The 15,969-nt window shown below is 40.0% G+C and overlaps 2 protein-coding genes across 2 annotated transcripts in view; one reads left to right on the top strand and one right to left on the bottom strand.

The window, feature by feature from the left end:
• The window catches only part of si:dkey-11f4.7 (piezo-type mechanosensitive ion channel component 2), a 35,455-nt gene extending 21,897 nt beyond the window's left edge, over positions 1-13,558 (top strand). Inside the window, exons 32-54 of the mRNA XM_038721939.1 lie at positions 156-221; positions 469-581; positions 718-838; positions 1,349-1,423; positions 1,657-1,823; positions 2,093-2,292; positions 2,507-2,668; positions 3,078-3,383; positions 3,529-3,787; positions 5,064-5,252; positions 5,363-5,570; positions 5,757-5,889; positions 6,823-6,970; positions 7,073-7,287; positions 7,484-7,642; positions 7,875-8,022; positions 8,399-8,587; positions 9,235-9,327; positions 9,748-9,917; positions 10,309-10,425; positions 11,240-11,319; positions 11,675-11,900; positions 12,399-13,558. Of these exons, the coding sequence (XP_038577867.1) occupies positions 156-221; positions 469-581; positions 718-838; positions 1,349-1,423; positions 1,657-1,823; positions 2,093-2,292; positions 2,507-2,668; positions 3,078-3,383; positions 3,529-3,787; positions 5,064-5,252; positions 5,363-5,570; positions 5,757-5,889; positions 6,823-6,970; positions 7,073-7,287; positions 7,484-7,642; positions 7,875-8,022; positions 8,399-8,587; positions 9,235-9,327; positions 9,748-9,917; positions 10,309-10,425; positions 11,240-11,319; positions 11,675-11,900; positions 12,399-12,654 (3,800 nt within the window). The 3' untranslated portion in view covers positions 12,655-13,558. The remainder of the gene's footprint in view (positions 1-155; positions 222-468; positions 582-717; positions 839-1,348; positions 1,424-1,656; positions 1,824-2,092; positions 2,293-2,506; positions 2,669-3,077; positions 3,384-3,528; positions 3,788-5,063; positions 5,253-5,362; positions 5,571-5,756; positions 5,890-6,822; positions 6,971-7,072; positions 7,288-7,483; positions 7,643-7,874; positions 8,023-8,398; positions 8,588-9,234; positions 9,328-9,747; positions 9,918-10,308; positions 10,426-11,239; positions 11,320-11,674; positions 11,901-12,398) is intronic.
• A 100-nt stretch (positions 13,559-13,658) lies between these two features.
• Positions 13,659-14,834, bottom strand: atp5f1e (ATP synthase F1 subunit epsilon). The gene is made up of 3 exons (XM_038722959.1): positions 14,690-14,834; positions 14,187-14,308; positions 13,659-13,737 (listed from the first exon to the last, which is right to left on the bottom strand). Coding segments are annotated over exons 1-3 (156 nt in total). The 5' UTR covers positions 14,722-14,834; the 3' UTR covers positions 13,659-13,735.
• Between the last annotated feature and the right edge of the window lie 1,135 nt (positions 14,835-15,969).

The following is a 15,969-nucleotide window of genomic DNA, read 5'->3' as shown; positions in this document are numbered from 1 at the left end:
ACATTATCCTCCCCACATGTCATTTCAATCAATGTACACCACAAACAGCAACAAAGATTTTGTATTGTACATGTTTACTTTATGAAACTCTTACATTTCTATCTTGAAAAGGAAGAAAATCTGAAAAGATCAACAGTCTGGTCTGTGTTTTTCAGGTGATGATGAGAAGGCAAAGAGAGATGCAGGAAAGTGGTGGAAGCCTTGGGTGTCTCAGCCTGGCGGTGAGCCTGAACGTCACACAAGCTAAACACTGCTCAGTGCTGTCAGAGTGATGCACAAATGGTTTAACAAAGAAATGGGAAAAGAATGAAGAATACTCTGCAATTTCATGTTTTTATTCTTTTCCTCAATTTAGTCATCCTGTCAGAGAGATGTCTGTAATGCAGGCAGCTTTGGATCAGATGCCTTGCTCAAAAGCTCCACAGTATGCATTGTGATGTAGTTTTGACACATCTCTGTTTTACGCAGTGGAAAACAACTGTGGCTACCACCTGTTCGAGAGTGACAGCGAGGAGGAAGAAGATGATGTTACAGAGAAAAAAGAAGAGGAGGAACCACCAAAGAAGAAATCTGCTTTCCAGGTGAGAGCCAGAAAAACACCAGAAACAAAAGAAACTAATGACAAATGAAAGGGATGTGCTTAATGTTTTCTACAAGATCAAGGATTAGAGTTGCACTATGACAGATTCAGTTTGAAATGTGTTATCTGTATCACAGTTGGCCTACGGCGCCTGGGTCACCAGCTCTAAGATGGCTCTGAAGGACCTGAAGAAGGAGAAGAAAAAAATAAAGAAAGCGGAGAAGAAGAGAGAAAAGAGAGAGCTGCAGAGACAACAGGGTGAGAGTGCGACAAGTGGTGTTTATGTAACAGTGTCTGATGCTCCTCTTTAGTCCTAATATAATTATCTCAGTCAATTCAAATGTCTACTATGAACTATGAGTGGCTACTATGAACCACAGCTTGTATCATGCAGTTATAAATTATATGAAATGATTTGGTGATGATTTAAACATTTAGAGACAATTCTGAGACTGGAAGGTTTGTGTGTCATTGTCATCAAGTGTCATTGAGCACTACATGACACTAAAAACCTCTATACCTGCTCACTAACTAGTCACTCACTAACTAACTAACTAGCCTCAGCAGTCCAAAAGCTAAAATAGAATTTATTTACACTTTATTTACCTATGTCTTTTTTGTTTGTTCTGAAGGTGGCACTAGAGGCAATGCCACAGGGTCAATAAAGTCTAAAAGATTACCCTCCCTGGAGCATGAATGTAATGACAATCTGCCCAGTAGACGATAAGATAAAAGTGTCTTGTTTTAACAATAAAATCTTTATTCCAGGCATTGATAGAGCAGACTCTGGTGAGGATGAACTGAATGAAAGCATTGCGGAGGAGGGGGGAGAGGAGGAAAAAGGTAAACAAACATGAGTCGCTGCATGACACTTTACAACAAACCACTGGGTTCTACCACATTTTTCACAAGGGAACCTCTGAGAGAGGGAAATCTTTTTTTACTGAGTGACTTTCTATTTGTCGTAATCTGAACAAGCAGCAGTGAAGCTGTAAATCAAGAGCAGTGAAAACCTTTAATACACTGACACGTTCATACTTGAGTTGCCTCACCTGTGCACTTGTCCTCTTCTTTAGAAAACATTCTGCAGCGCATCATTAACACCTTGAAGTTCATCTGGGTGTTCGTTCAGGCCCTTCTTGACGACCTGACGGAGGGTCTGAACTCGTTCTGTAAAGACAACCTGGATATTTCCAAGGTGCTGCGCTTCGAGCGAGCGTTACTCAACCAGCAGCAAAAGAAGGTGAGAGGAAAGGATGCAAAACTGATGGTTGCCCTGAATGCTCTTCTTTCTTAAGGCTAAAATTTATATTATCTACTTACAATACATGTGTTAAGCAGGTTCAGTACCTTTCAAGTAGAGTCCCACTACTTATAATACAAGTAGTAAATTATAGAGTAAATCCACAGACATGTTGTACAATATATACAGTACTTCCAACATACACTATGTTTTGGGTCAGTCTGACCACACTGTTTTATGCTCTTTTTTTTCGCTCTCTCACTGTGCAGGGCAGAGAGGTCAACCAGGAGAGCGTGAAGAAGTTTTATCAAAACTGGATGTCCCGTCAGAACACACTCTCATCTCAAGACAACCTAGATGACTCCCTGACTCCTCCCTCCTCCCCACCCGCTGTCCCCTCCTCACACCTGGCCTATGCCAAGCTGCAGAACCAAGCCTCCAAATTGTCCTGGGGGAGCAGTGTTTCCAGGTAGGCTGCTGGACTCTGAGTCAGTCACATATTACCTCACTCATGTTTTCATTCTCTTTCCTGATTCCACTATATTTATTCTTATGGGTTATAATATATGTGCAAAGTTAGAATTGCCAACATATTACAGACATGAAAATCATTATTACTGTACTTTCAGACCCTGCATACTCAACTGCTCTCTCTCTCTCTCTCTCCTCCTCCTCATCTTCAGCTGTATGACGGATGAGACGATGCTCGGCTCCCGGCAGCCGACCCAGGAAGAGCTGGACGAGCCTCCCACCATGCAGCCTGCTGCTCACCCGCTCAGACGGAGGCTCCTGAAAACAGCTAACCTCGACCTAACCTCTGTGGAGACTGATGAACTTTCACCAAGGTGAGGGAGAAATCTTTGATTACATACAGTAAAAAAGATTGGCTATAGGGTTGTGGAGAGAATACAGAACTGGACTACTGCCACACTGACAAAACCTGTTCACTATTTGCAGTTGGTCAAGTCAAGTCATGTCAAACTTTATTCTCACACCGAGGGGTATTTGGTTGCAGTATAATACGAACACATTCATCATAAAAAACATAATCAGGTATGAGCTCAAACTCCCTCCGCAGGGGGTGATCAAGACAGTCCATTATGGCCTGGGCCTCTGGGCGGCACATGTGCTTAACTTCCTTGATTGTGCACCTCTCACTCAGTCTTGCATATGTAAATTATACTATATTATATTTATAGATATCCCCTATTTCATGAAGTTGAAATGTCCCTGTCTCTGTCCTTGTCTCAAAAGCTGTGAAGATGCCGCCCCTCAAATGGAGGGCCACGAACAAGAGGAGGATGATGAGGAGGAGGACACGGAGGGTGAGACGAAATGTGAGCAAGTGCAAGCCGTGACAGAGGAAGAGGAGGAACGGCAACAACGGGAGGAGGATCGAGAGGTGGAGAGAGAAGAAGATGAATGCGCTGATTACCCTGAATGCACCTTGTTGGGCTTCAGGGAGAATGATGGAGAAACAAGCCTTGACCTGAAAGAATCTCCCAGACCTCTGAGTCAGGAAACGAGGAACCTCACTGCCAGCGAGCTGCTGCTTAACAAGTCAGTACACACAAGATAAAGACAAAGATATTATTTGAAAACAAGATTAAAGCATTTTTATAATTTGCAAGAGAGTGACAATGCGTGACATTGTGACTTTCCAATCTCTGTCTCTTTTCTTCCCTTCCCTCCACCCTTTCTGTAGTATGTTTGAAAATGACGAGATCTCAGATTCCGATAAGTTTTTCATGACGTTACCAAGGCCACTGAAGCTGCTGTTTGCCCTCTATAACACCATGGTGTCCAAGTCAGAGATGCTGTGCTACTTTGTCATCATCCTCAACCACATTGTTTCGGCCTCATTCCTCTCCCTCATCCTGCCGATTCTCATCTTCCTCTGGGCCATGCTGTCTGTGCCCCGGCCGTCCAAACGCTTCTGGATGACCGCTATAATCTACACAGAGGTAAGTTATTACAGCATCGTCTGGTGTGTTTAACATAATCTTCAAACACGACGGGTTTCATTGCAGTATTAAAATTCAGCTTAGAGCAAGTACACATCAGGGCTGCAGTTGTTGGAGGAATGCTCAAAATGCTCAGATCAAAAATGGCAGACAAAATCAAGTGGTCATTTATTTTACACAGTGTTTCTCACACTCCAACTAATTCTGTGCTTGTAACATAAGAATTGCTTTTAGCAATTTTAGCATACATTTATTTGACAGCTGATATTGTTTCTGTGTTCCCATTTTTCATTTTGCTGCACCATTCAAATGTGGGCAACTTGTCAGAAAGATACAGTGGCTCAATACTAAAAAAGACTTGGGTTTAGATGATCATTCAATCAGTTTACTTTTGAACATGAGAAAGTGAAATTGCTAGAAGGATTTATGGAAATGTGTAAAAAGATCTGCTCATAACAGCAAATGACTCAGTAGAATTAGTCCTCCATAGAAAGTCAGTATGGCTAATGTGGTCATTGGTGTTGAAGGAGAGCTTTAATGCTTTTTGTGACTGTTGGAGGAGCTTCTCGATATCTGATAAATTACCTCAAGTGATGTCACTTGAGTCAGCGTCGGTTGGAGTTGAAGACTTAAAGTTTAACAGTGAAAGGGAATCCAATAAGAAATGAGCTTATCAGACATCTGTAGCTCACTCCTCATCTCTGCTTGAGGCAAACGCCTTGAGGCTATGTTGCATTACTGGCATAACACCCCTGAATATTCAAAAAGTGTTGGCTGTTGAGTTGCATTGTGGGTAATGTAGGCACCAGGTTTTAACAAAGAAGAAGAAAGGGTGGAATACAAAAAGACAATATCACTGGTTCTGCTGCATCCATTGTGATATTTTTAAACTGTCTATCTTGAGCCCAACGTTATAGGAGTGAAATGCTAAATCGGTAGCAAACTCTTTTAATTCTGTGCTCTACTGAGATACAGTATACCAGAAAACATGGCCACATTCATTAACTCATTCCCTCAGTTCAGCTACCAACTGTATGTTTTCACTCATTCCGTAATTTTGTCTGTAATGATTAAAACTGGTGTTTCATACAGAAAGGCACATGCTTTAATAAAGTTACAGAAAAAAGAACATAAATCAGTTTTTGAAAAAAAAAATTCTAACTCTAAAATACAGAAAATCTAGTCTGTAAATTAAGGATAAATCACTATGCCTTATTTATTCATCCATTGTTTCAGCTGATTCATATTCCAGATCTCTCTTCTCTCTTTTCCTCAGCTGACAGTTGTGGTGAAGTACTTTTTCCAGTTTGGTTTCTTCCCTTGGACGACCTCTGCCTACCGAGGCATCAACGCAGAACGTCCCTTTGCCCTGCCAAACATTATTGGGGTGGAGAAGAAAGATGGCTATGTCCTGTTTGACCTCATTCAGCTGCTCGCTCTGTTCTTCCATCGGTCTATTCTCAAGGTAACCATGACAAAATGACCATGAAATGTATCTGTTCATTCAAATATACCCATCTGCCAGTCTTTTCATGCAGCAAATGTTGCATGTTGTTTGTGTCCATGACTGTACAGTGCCACGGGCTGTGGGACAACAAGGAGGTTGAGATGCCTGATTTTTTCAAGAAGCTGAAGAAGAAGGTGGACAAGACGAAGATGACAGGAGGAGATAAGACGGGCAGCAAAGAGAAAACACAACGACGGCTGAAGTTCCTCCCTCTCCAGGCCTCCACTACATCCATATTCTGTAGACGAAAGAGAGACGACTCAGCAGAATCTTCTGGTGAATACTATTGAGAAAGAGCTTGACATAGTTTGATCTAAATGTGATCCAACCGACTGGGAGAAATTCTACTTCCTTTTTCTCTTCTGTTTTTTTTTTATCTTTTTTTTTTTGTTTCTGCTGTAGGACATTAATCAACATATATGACTAACATTTCTCCATTTCATGTTATTTTTTTTACTGGAGAGATGAAGCCCAGGAAGCAGCACAGCAAGAAGAAGAGACGGCAGCGCCACAAGGCTCCACTGACCAGGAAGCAGAGGATCAGACAACTGATCAAAGAGAGGATGCTACACACCAAAACTGCCATCATAGAAGTGTGCGTTGATTTGTTTTGGTCTTAAATGAGCATCAGACTACTCTGCCTTGTGTCTAAAGAGCTTTTTGCCCAGTAGATCAGGTTGAAATATTTTGGTTTCTTTTCCTGTTGTCTAACGTGAAGCAGTAAACAGTAAAAGTAAACGTAAAAAGTAAGATTTGTTAGAGAAGTATTGGATGGTTAAAATTGTAAAAATTGCACCAGGTGATTTTTTTCCAACTTCCAGAAATTATATAATTTTTGGAAGACATCTGTGAATTGTATGCACCATTATGTACTGTAGCTGGTCTAGGATATTTCCAAACTGTTTGCTAATGTTTGGAGGGCAGCTTTTATTTTTAGCTTAGGTCTTGATTAGTTCCTTCCTGTGATCTCAGAAATGTTTGTCCTCCTTACCATCAAAATTTGACTTGGACAAATAGAGAAAATATCTCAGTTTGGAAGGGTTGGACACACTCTTCAGACATATTTTCTAATGTATGGGTGGGGTGGGTGTAATTAACAAATCTAATATACACACAGTGATTAATTATTAAGTATGCTGTGACAGGAATCAGTAAGATTTAACTGCATTCATTTAGACATTAGAATTGTAAAACACAATATAAACATGAATTTTTGGGCCATTTATAGAGAGAGATGGGAAACAGGACGCAACAAGGACAACTGAATGGGCTTGAACTGAGGGCAATTCCGTTCATGGTCTTAAATCCCTAGGGCACCCCCAACTTGAGAATTTTATCACAAAACAATTATATCAAGAGAGAATTATATAAAAATAATTGTCCCTCTGTAGAGTTTTTGCAGAAAAGAGTTGCATAGTCTTGTCTAGTCACTTTCTGATTCTTTTCCCCAACAATCTAAAATATAGAGTTTGTGAATCTGACAGCTTGGATAAAAATGTGGTCTGACACTGTATTTTTTTTTCCACAGGGCCCTTCACATTTACTTACCCATAAGACAGTTTTTCTATGACATCATCCATCCAGACTACAGTCCAGTGTGTGACGTTTACGCCCTCATGTTTCTCATCGATGTAGTCAACTTCATCGTCACTATATATGGATACTGGGCTTTTGGGGTAAGAGCCTGCCCTGTTTCTCATTAAACCAAGAGTATCCACATCTAAAATTCATGTCATGGACAGTATGACACAATGATAATGATATTTACCACTCCTTAGAAATACTCTGCGGCAGCCGACATCACAGAGTCTCTGTCAGAGGACCAGGTTCCAGAGGCTTTCCTGGTCATGCTGCTCATGCAGTTCGGTACCATGATAGTGGATCGAGCCCTCTACCTGAAGAAGTCCTTGCTGGGAAAGTGTGTTTTCCAGGTGGTGCTGGTGTTCGGCATACACTTCTGGATGTTCTTCATCCTCCCTGGGGTCACAGAGAGGTCATTAACTGAATTAATTATTCAGTTGATCTAGACTGAAAACAGTTACCAACCCATACCTTCTGATCTCATAAAACGTCAAGCCTCTATTTGTATAAATAGAATTTTTTTATCAAAACTCATTGAGGGAAAAAAAAGAAATATACAGTTTCATGGATGTCTCCTTCCCTCATCATGTCTTTTTTTTGTCCCACAGGAGGTTCAACAGGAACCCTATTGCTCAGCTCTGGTACTTTGTAAAGTGTATCTACTTCGGCCTGTCTGCCTATCAGATCAAATGTGGCTACCCAAACCGCATCCTGGGCAACTTCCTCACCAAGAACTACAACTACCTGAACCTCTTCCTCTTCCAGGGGTACAAAAATAGTCATTGGCTTTATTAAATATATCTCCATTAACAGCATGGTGTGATTGCAACTTCATTGACTAAGACAATTTTCTCTACTGTAAACTTACAATCATTAAAAATGCGTTGAAAGTTTTTGTAGTTTGTTTTCTGTTTGGTCATTTGAAATGAGAAAAAAAAATTTCATGGCGTATTTTTCTAATTTCTTAACGTTATTTGTAATTCTCCTCTCCTCCTCCAGGTTTCGTATGGTTCCCTTCCTGACAGAGTTGAGGGCGGTGATGGATTGGGTTTGGACCAACACCACTCTGTCTCTCTCCAGTTGGATTTGTGTTGAAGACATCTATGCTAACATATTTATCCTCAAGTGCTGGAGGGAGTCCGAGAAAGTAATTGAGAGCATGCAGTACACGTAATGCATGCTGCATATGATCATTACCATCATCATTATGGATAGACCACTATTACTACAATACCACCTACTCAAAGTTATTTTTAAATAATATTAAAAGGCCTTTCCTTGTGCTCCCTCCCTTATCGACAGATCATTTATTAATGACTATTCTGATGACTAGTTAATAATTTTAGGCATTATTAACTGGTAGAGGATTTATTAACATAAGAGGATTTATTGATTAAGTACAGTTTGATTTATGACTGCTGGTCAGACCAAATAAGCAATTGTTAAGCATTGATCTGAAAAGGTGTGATGAACATTTGTCTTTTTTTTCTTTTTATACAGTAATTTAATTATAATTCTTCCAGAAATACCCCCACACTCCAGGACAGATGAAGAAGAAAGTAGTGAAGTACGGGATGGGAGGGTTCATTATCTTCGCTCTCATCAGCATCATCTGGTTCCCGCTCCTCTTCATGTCACTGGTCCAGTCAGCAGCCGGAGTGACCAATCAGCCGGTGGAAGTCTCCATTCAGCTCAGCATCGCAGGATATGAGGTTAGGATGGAACTGGTCAAACTGTGTGCTAACTTTCAACACTTTTAGTGTTTGTGTTCTAAAACACTAAAGCTAGCTGGCTTATAATATTCATAGAAATATTGTTTCTTGTACAAGATGAAACAGCAAACTAATTTCTACAGTAGAAAATGAAGATTGTGAAAGTCACAAGTATTAAACATCTCATTAAACACAACAACCACTTTTTCTTTTGCCCTCCTTCTTCTCTCTGAAGAAGCCTAAGAGCCTACAGTCACGGTCCCGGCTGCATCAGCAAAGGCTGATGTGAATGTAGTTTTGCAGGTATTTTGCTTTTGTCAGAACACTAGAGGAAGTCGGAGGATCTCCAAAGTTAGGGGGATTCATCCTCTGGGGACAATAAATGTCTGTACAACATTGCTATGCCTAGGGCATTATCGAAAACATACAACGGTCTGAAACAGCACACCAACGGACAGACAGACCAACATTGCCATGCTTAGAGCATTGCTGCTAGCTTAACAACCACTTCCCTGCAGTACCATCATTGTTTACAAGATTACATTTTTACTTGCCCTCTAACTGTGCAGTTCAGACATTCAGTCATTTTTCATATCTAGTGAGCGTGTATGTTTTTCTCTTGAATGTGTCTGATTGTGCTTCCACAGCCTCTGTTCACCATGAGCGCCCAGGAGCAGAACTTGGTTCCATATACAGAAGCTGGATTCAACCAACTTACCAAAGTCTATGCAACCCATCCAGTAAGACACACTTCATTTTACTGCAAACACCAAACTGAGACCAAATACAAAACCATCCACCACCAGAAATTAATATAACTATATATTGTATCTGCTGTTCATGTATGTGTATATGCAATAACTGTCTTAATCATAATTAGAACAACTGTCGACAGCCATGAGGAGGAGCACCTCTTATTCTCTATGTGTGCAGATGTATGTGCATGTAGATGTATACTGTACTCGTGCGGGCATGTTTTGCCTTCATATGTTTGTTCAAATTTTTTATGATAATGTTTGTATTTGTTTGAACAAACAAATTTTAGCGTTGCCTAACATTATATTGACTGTGTTGGGACACTGTGAAGCTCAAGTATCTCTTGTTCCTTTTATTTTTCAATATTAGTATTCAGTATTTTAATGTGGACTCCCCCTTTTTAGTCTGCTATGCAGTTCATAATGAACTATGTGGCAGAAGATATTGTTGTTGCTAAGATCAAGAGTGATGCCAGTCTGATGTGGAGCATCAGCCCGGCCAGTCGAGAGGCCATGATACAGGAGCTCAGCAACTCCTCTCATATATACATGACCTTACGCTGGACGCTGCTCAGGTCAGTGTGTGTGTGTCTGTTTGTACTTTTCACTTGTTGTTCTGCTTTGTATTTTGGGCCCTTTGTTGTTTTACATATCAAAGAAAGGAAAACGTATTTTCTGAAAAGCACTTAGTTACTCATTAATATTTGAATGAATGTGAACAGAAGCATAGGCATTTACAAAGTATATTTATAATGTCATATTTATTTTGGGGTGATTCAACTCTGGTCGAACTTCATGAGATGAAACATGGTGCATTTTGAGTCAAGTTTAATTTTAGAGACAATGCCACTGAAATGTATTGTTTCTTTTTACTTTGTTCAATTCTTTATGCGGACCTCTTCATGAAACTGTTCATTAATTGTATTTTGCACAACAAACTGAAGGCTCCTCCCCTGCTCTTCTCAGGAATGCGTCCATATCAATGAATGCTGAGACGGTGGGAGAACACACTGTGAAGTTTGATGACAAGGCCTTGAGGGAAGGGATAGTCCACATGCTCAAAGGCAACAGCAGCAAACCTGTGTGAGTCGCAGTCAGCAGACACAACCAGTTGGTTTTTATTTAGTTGTACTTTTACTGTTTGTCGTCTTCAGGTGTTGAAATGCAATGCCCTTACTTACTAGAGATGTTAAAGGATAGTCTCTGTATTTTCAAACCTGAGCCCTATTTTCACAAAAGGTTTTGGAATTTGTGCAGTAGATGGCTTCAGCCGGCATCCACGAACCGGTTGCAGTGGCTGCAACGCATTTCTTTGGGGCATTTGTGCCCGTCAACATTACACCCACAAAAAGTGCTTCTTTTTGCCACTGACGGACTCAGACTGTTTTACCAGTGTCTAACAACATCATACAACTCACCTCTCACAAGATTTCAGAGCGAGAAATGTCCTTGAGCAAGACTTCAGTTTCTTGTTAAAAACAAAAGGTGTCACTGGGAGTCACTCGTCGGGATCCTTTTCATGATGTTGTTAGGTATGTAATTTTGACAGCACAATTGCCCTGAAGGAATGTGTTGCAGCCACGGCAACTAGTTTGGAGCTGCTGGCTGAAGCCTTCTACTGTATGAATTACAAACCTCTTTGTACCTACTAGTCATTTCAACTTATGTAAAAATAGGGCCCAGGTTTAAAAACACAGAAATTGTCCTTTAATGCTAGAGAATAGCTTAGTGAAATCAAACAAACCTGCTAGCAATGGCTATAATTAAGATTAACTCATACAGAAAGTTGAAACACTATATGTCATCCACTGTTTCGTCTTTACTTTTAAAACTGATTAAAAGTGAAGATTTCTGATTTGAACTCAAAACTGTTAAACTATGTTATCCTGTGCTGTAGGCTCATTCATTCTCTGCTGCCAAAGTTCATCAGGGGTCCCAAGGGACCAGAGTCCAAAATGGCAACCAGGATGAAAGTAGGTTAGTTACAGTTCTTGTCTATAAATCGTAATTGCATTGTACTTATAATATCCAAAGGAATCCATCTAGGCTGTGGTATCTTTTTTTCACAGTAGTTTCTTATTTGTAAGTAATTTTTGTGCAGTTCATTTGCTTGTCCTCTCTTTTTATTTAGGATTTTTTTACTGGTCTATCTGTGCATATCATCTAGCCTCATTGTACAGGTGCTGGTCATATACTGTATATGTGCAGCAGTGAGCTTTCTGGGCTCAAGAAAGGAAAACGATCCAGTAATAACGATCAGAGTGATCCGTCCTGTACTGATCTCTCATTTAAATTATGCAGTTTAATTTAACCCTGGCATGTCTTTCCTCAGAGCACTCGGACCGCCCAGACCTCCAGGCGCTGGCTTTCTTCAGGCCCATGTCAATCAAACTTCAGCAGGTCAATGTTGCATCAGAGAAAGAGCCAGACCAGTGGTGGGTGGTGCAGGAATGCTCCCCAGTTCTTGCCTCCTCCGACCAGAATTGTCACAGTATAGAGATAGTGGTATTCAATGACAAAGTCAGCCCCTCCAGTCTGGGCTTTCTGGCTGGACACGGGTAGGTAACAAAGACACCTCACCTGCATTTTGTCAGGAAATCTTTCTTCTTATAATTGAGCAATTGAGTAAATCTCTGCTACATTTCTTCAAACCCAGCCCTTGTTTCTTCTTAAATTTTAAAGTCAGTCTATGTTTTGCTACGTTTGAAGATAATGTACCTGCTGTAGCTCACCCCAATAGTTTGTGGACTAAACATTAGATTTAAAACAGTCAACAGCAAAATCTCTTTCCCAATATAATATACAGCTGATGGTGATAACCCATGTGCCTCGTTTCTTCCTTGTATATACCAGAGTATTCCTTTAACATGATGACACAAGGTTTGCAGTTATACTTTGGTAAAACAAAGAAAAGTGAGATTTTGGGCAAATGGTTTCTTAAATCTTACACATTTCCAGGTCGATATAACTTGAAATTTAAGAAATATGGTCTTTTTTCTAACTGACAACATGACTATAGGCTTTTTTCCCCATTGCTCCACTTCTCTTAACTGCAGCATCGTAGGTCTGTACATGTCAGTTGTACTGGTCATCGGAAAGTTCGTCAGGGAGTTCTTCAACGGGATCTCCAGATCCATCATGTTTGAGGAGCTACCGTGTGTGGACCGGGTGCTAAAGCTCTGCACAGACATTTTCGTGGTCCGGGAGACAGGAGAGATGGAGCTGGAGGAGACGCTGTTCGAGAAACTCATCTTCCTTTACCGATCGCCAGAGACCATGATCAAAATGACCAGAGAGAAGAAAGACAGCTAGGGTTTGGTGGCATAACCTCTGTTAGTACAGGACATCATGGGTGAATCTCTGATCCATCTCTGGATGTGTCCATACTGAACTCCCATCACTCAAAATAGATGTTTCTGAGCAAATACAATTTGGTGCAGTAGTATTTTCATTTTTATTCTGATAAGTGCAATTAAAATTGAATTTGTGGGGGAACTTGTGATTGATGAACCTGTTGTAATTAAGAACCCTGTTGAAGTGCCCCTGAGAAAGATCAAGTCCCTTTCTGACCCTGCTACTAATCTTGACCTCTGACCTTCATGGAAAAGGCACGCAAATATTTTTTTGAGCAGATCAGGGCTCATAAAAATGGTTCGAACTGTTTTCATACCATTAAAAGAATTAACACTGACAAAAACACTTTTCCTGGTTTGAATACAGGTTATATGTTCAAAGTACAGGAAAATCATACAGATTATAAACATTAACACGTTACAATAATTTTGAATAAGTAAACACCAATTACTCTGATCTTCAGTTGAACGATTAAAGTGCCTGTCAGTTGTTATTTGCTTAGTTGGATTTTCAGCTCTCTGGGCAATGCATGCATTTCTAATAATTTTGGATTAAGGTTTTTACTGATGTACAGAAAACATGCAATCTTATTCCCTGTCTTAGATTCTTGCAGGAACAATGAATTTCAACAAACCATTGATATACTTCTGGATAAACACAAACTCTCAAATCTCTGTAAATACCATGTTTCTGTATATGTGCGATATGTAGACTACTGCACTGATTTATTTATACCAAAATAAAAACTGTTGGACAAAAATGTTTCAGTATCGCGTTCTGCAGCGCTGTACTTCTACTACTACGTTCACCAACAAGCCAAGAATACAAGGAAACAAAATGTATTTCAGATATTCATCTTTAATACAATTTTAATTACAAATGAAGAGGGGTGGGGGGAAACAGCAATTTCACTCAGGTCCCCAGTCTCTAAACAGGTCATCTTGATGTCCATCCATTTTTTCCCCCCCTTTATTCTCCACAGATTGCAGGACAGGACCTCACAACTCAAGGAAAAACATATCTACATCATGGTCTCATATCCTGAAGGGAAAACAGCAGAAGGACAGAAACATTACTGAAAATATCATGGTGAAAATTATTAAAAAGCCCAAAAAGACTATAAATCATTCATATCAGTGGGTGCAGGTTTAGGGTTAGTCTACTTTTACACCACCTTGATTAGGTACAACATTACAATAATGCTTAAATGTTCATGAATAAGCAACAATAATCCAATATAACATCTGGCTTTTGTTCATTGTTAATGTGTACTGTAGCCTTTTTTTTTTTAAATGAAACATTTCAACACACAAGCATTTATATCTTCTAAAATTACTTCTTCCACAATAGTCTGCACACTGACACCACTCAATGTCACGACTGCCTCCTTGAAATACAAAGACTGTCAGGGGCCATGATAGAGCTGCAGATATGTAACGTTATGCAGTTTTCCTATGGTGCTGGTAAATTATAATATTCGATGAGCTTACATGCTGTTTTGGGTTTGAGGACTTTCACACTGGATTCTGCGGCCTTTATTGCCTCGACTTTGAACTGCGGCTTCAAAGCAGCCCGCACCGCGTTAGCGCAGATAGCGGAGAAGCGGATGTAGCTGCGGAAAGGACACACTTGTTAGCCGCATGCTAAAGGGCAAGCAATACTGACAGTGATCAATCTGGAAGAAAAAAATATAACTGCTTCTTTAAGAACAAATGATGTATCCGACGCATAACAGAAAGATTCACATCTTGAACGGTTATTAATTAACATTAGCGCCTTTTAGCGTGTGAGTGGAAAAGCTATTGATAAACTAACTACAGAAACGTTATGGTAACGTTAGCTATGTAACGTTAACGTTAGCAATCTGACTTAATATAGACAGAATAACAAGGTTTTAGTTAAAGTATTCAGTTATAATAACAAATCCGTATTAACAGAACGCGGTGACCACAAAACTAACTCTGCAGACATACATTTATATAGATTTTTTTACCTTAGGCCTGCCTGTCTCCAGTATGCAACCATCTTGCCTGTGTTGTGGCTTCAAGGGCAGGTTGGAAAAGTGCGTGATGACGTCGCGTGAGATACGCAGAGCTTTCCCCCACCCAATAAGAATATTGCTTGATCATGATTGACAGTCACTTATCCCGCCCCTCCAGACGACGCCTGTGTCAGTGATAGATTTAAAAAGTGAAAGTTAAATACATGTTGCATGTGTTTCTGATGTGATTTCGATTTAATCTTATGTTGAGGATAATGATTTTCTGTAGGCCTGTTTATCGGTTTGGTTTGTTGGTAGTATGATGTCACTTAGTCACCTATCTTTTTAAGGTCCTCTGGAATTAGGCTACTGTGAATTACGTTAAGAAATGAGAACGCTGATTTATTTATTAATTTTAGCTCTTAGGAATGTACGTTTATATATGTACAGGTTTTTACTGACTTAAAGGATCCACCAACAGAAATAACAGGGCCAGGAGTTACTGTACCTTGTACTAATATCAAAGTATTTAAATATTTATACAGTAGGGGAATTTTAATCCATTTGGTATTCAAAAATCCCAAACCAATTTGTTATACAGTACTGCACAAACGTTTAAGGCAGGTGTGCTTTCAAAATAGACCATAGATCATATTTGTCAATTAACAAAATGCAAAGTGAGTGAACAGAAGAAAAACACATCAAATCAATTTTTGGTGTGGCCACCCTTTGCCTTCAAAACAGCATCAGTTCTTCTACGAACTTGACAGGTAGGTTGGCCCAAACATCTTGGAAATGTACCTACAGTCCTGTGGATTTAGGCAGCCTCAGTTGCTTTTCATGTAATCCCAAACATCACTTGTTGAGATTAATAAATCTTTACGTTTGGGGTCGTTGTCATGCTGCAGAATAAATTTGGGGCCAATCAGATGCCTCCCTGATGGTACTGCATGATGAATAAGTATCCACCTGTACTACTCAACAGTGAGGAGACCATTAATTCTTCTGCACCCTAGTTCCTGTGTTTTTGTGCAGAGTTGGGTCTCTTGGCCTTGTTTCCACATTGGAGGTATGGCTTTGTGACTGTAAGTATTTAATAAAGGCCACTTCTGACCAGACTTCTCCAGACAGTATATGGGTTTACCAGGGTCCCACTGTTTTCTGCCAGTTCTGAGCTGATTGACATTTTCTGAATGCAAAGGGAAGTGAGTATGATGTGTCTTTCATCTGCAGTAAGTTTCCTTGGTGTACCACTCCACGACAAAGTCCATGACTTTGTGAACCTAGATGAA

Source organism: Micropterus salmoides, unplaced genomic scaffold, assembly GCF_014851395.1.
Source record: "Micropterus salmoides isolate LMB-PRFRI ecotype aquatic unplaced genomic scaffold, ASM1485139v1 Ms_hic_scaffold_16, whole genome shotgun sequence".
NCBI classification, from domain to species: Eukaryota; Metazoa; Chordata; class Actinopteri; order Centrarchiformes; family Centrarchidae; genus Micropterus; species Micropterus salmoides.
Note: the sequence above shows the minus strand (reverse complement) of the source record. Positions and strands in the feature narration are given on the sequence as shown.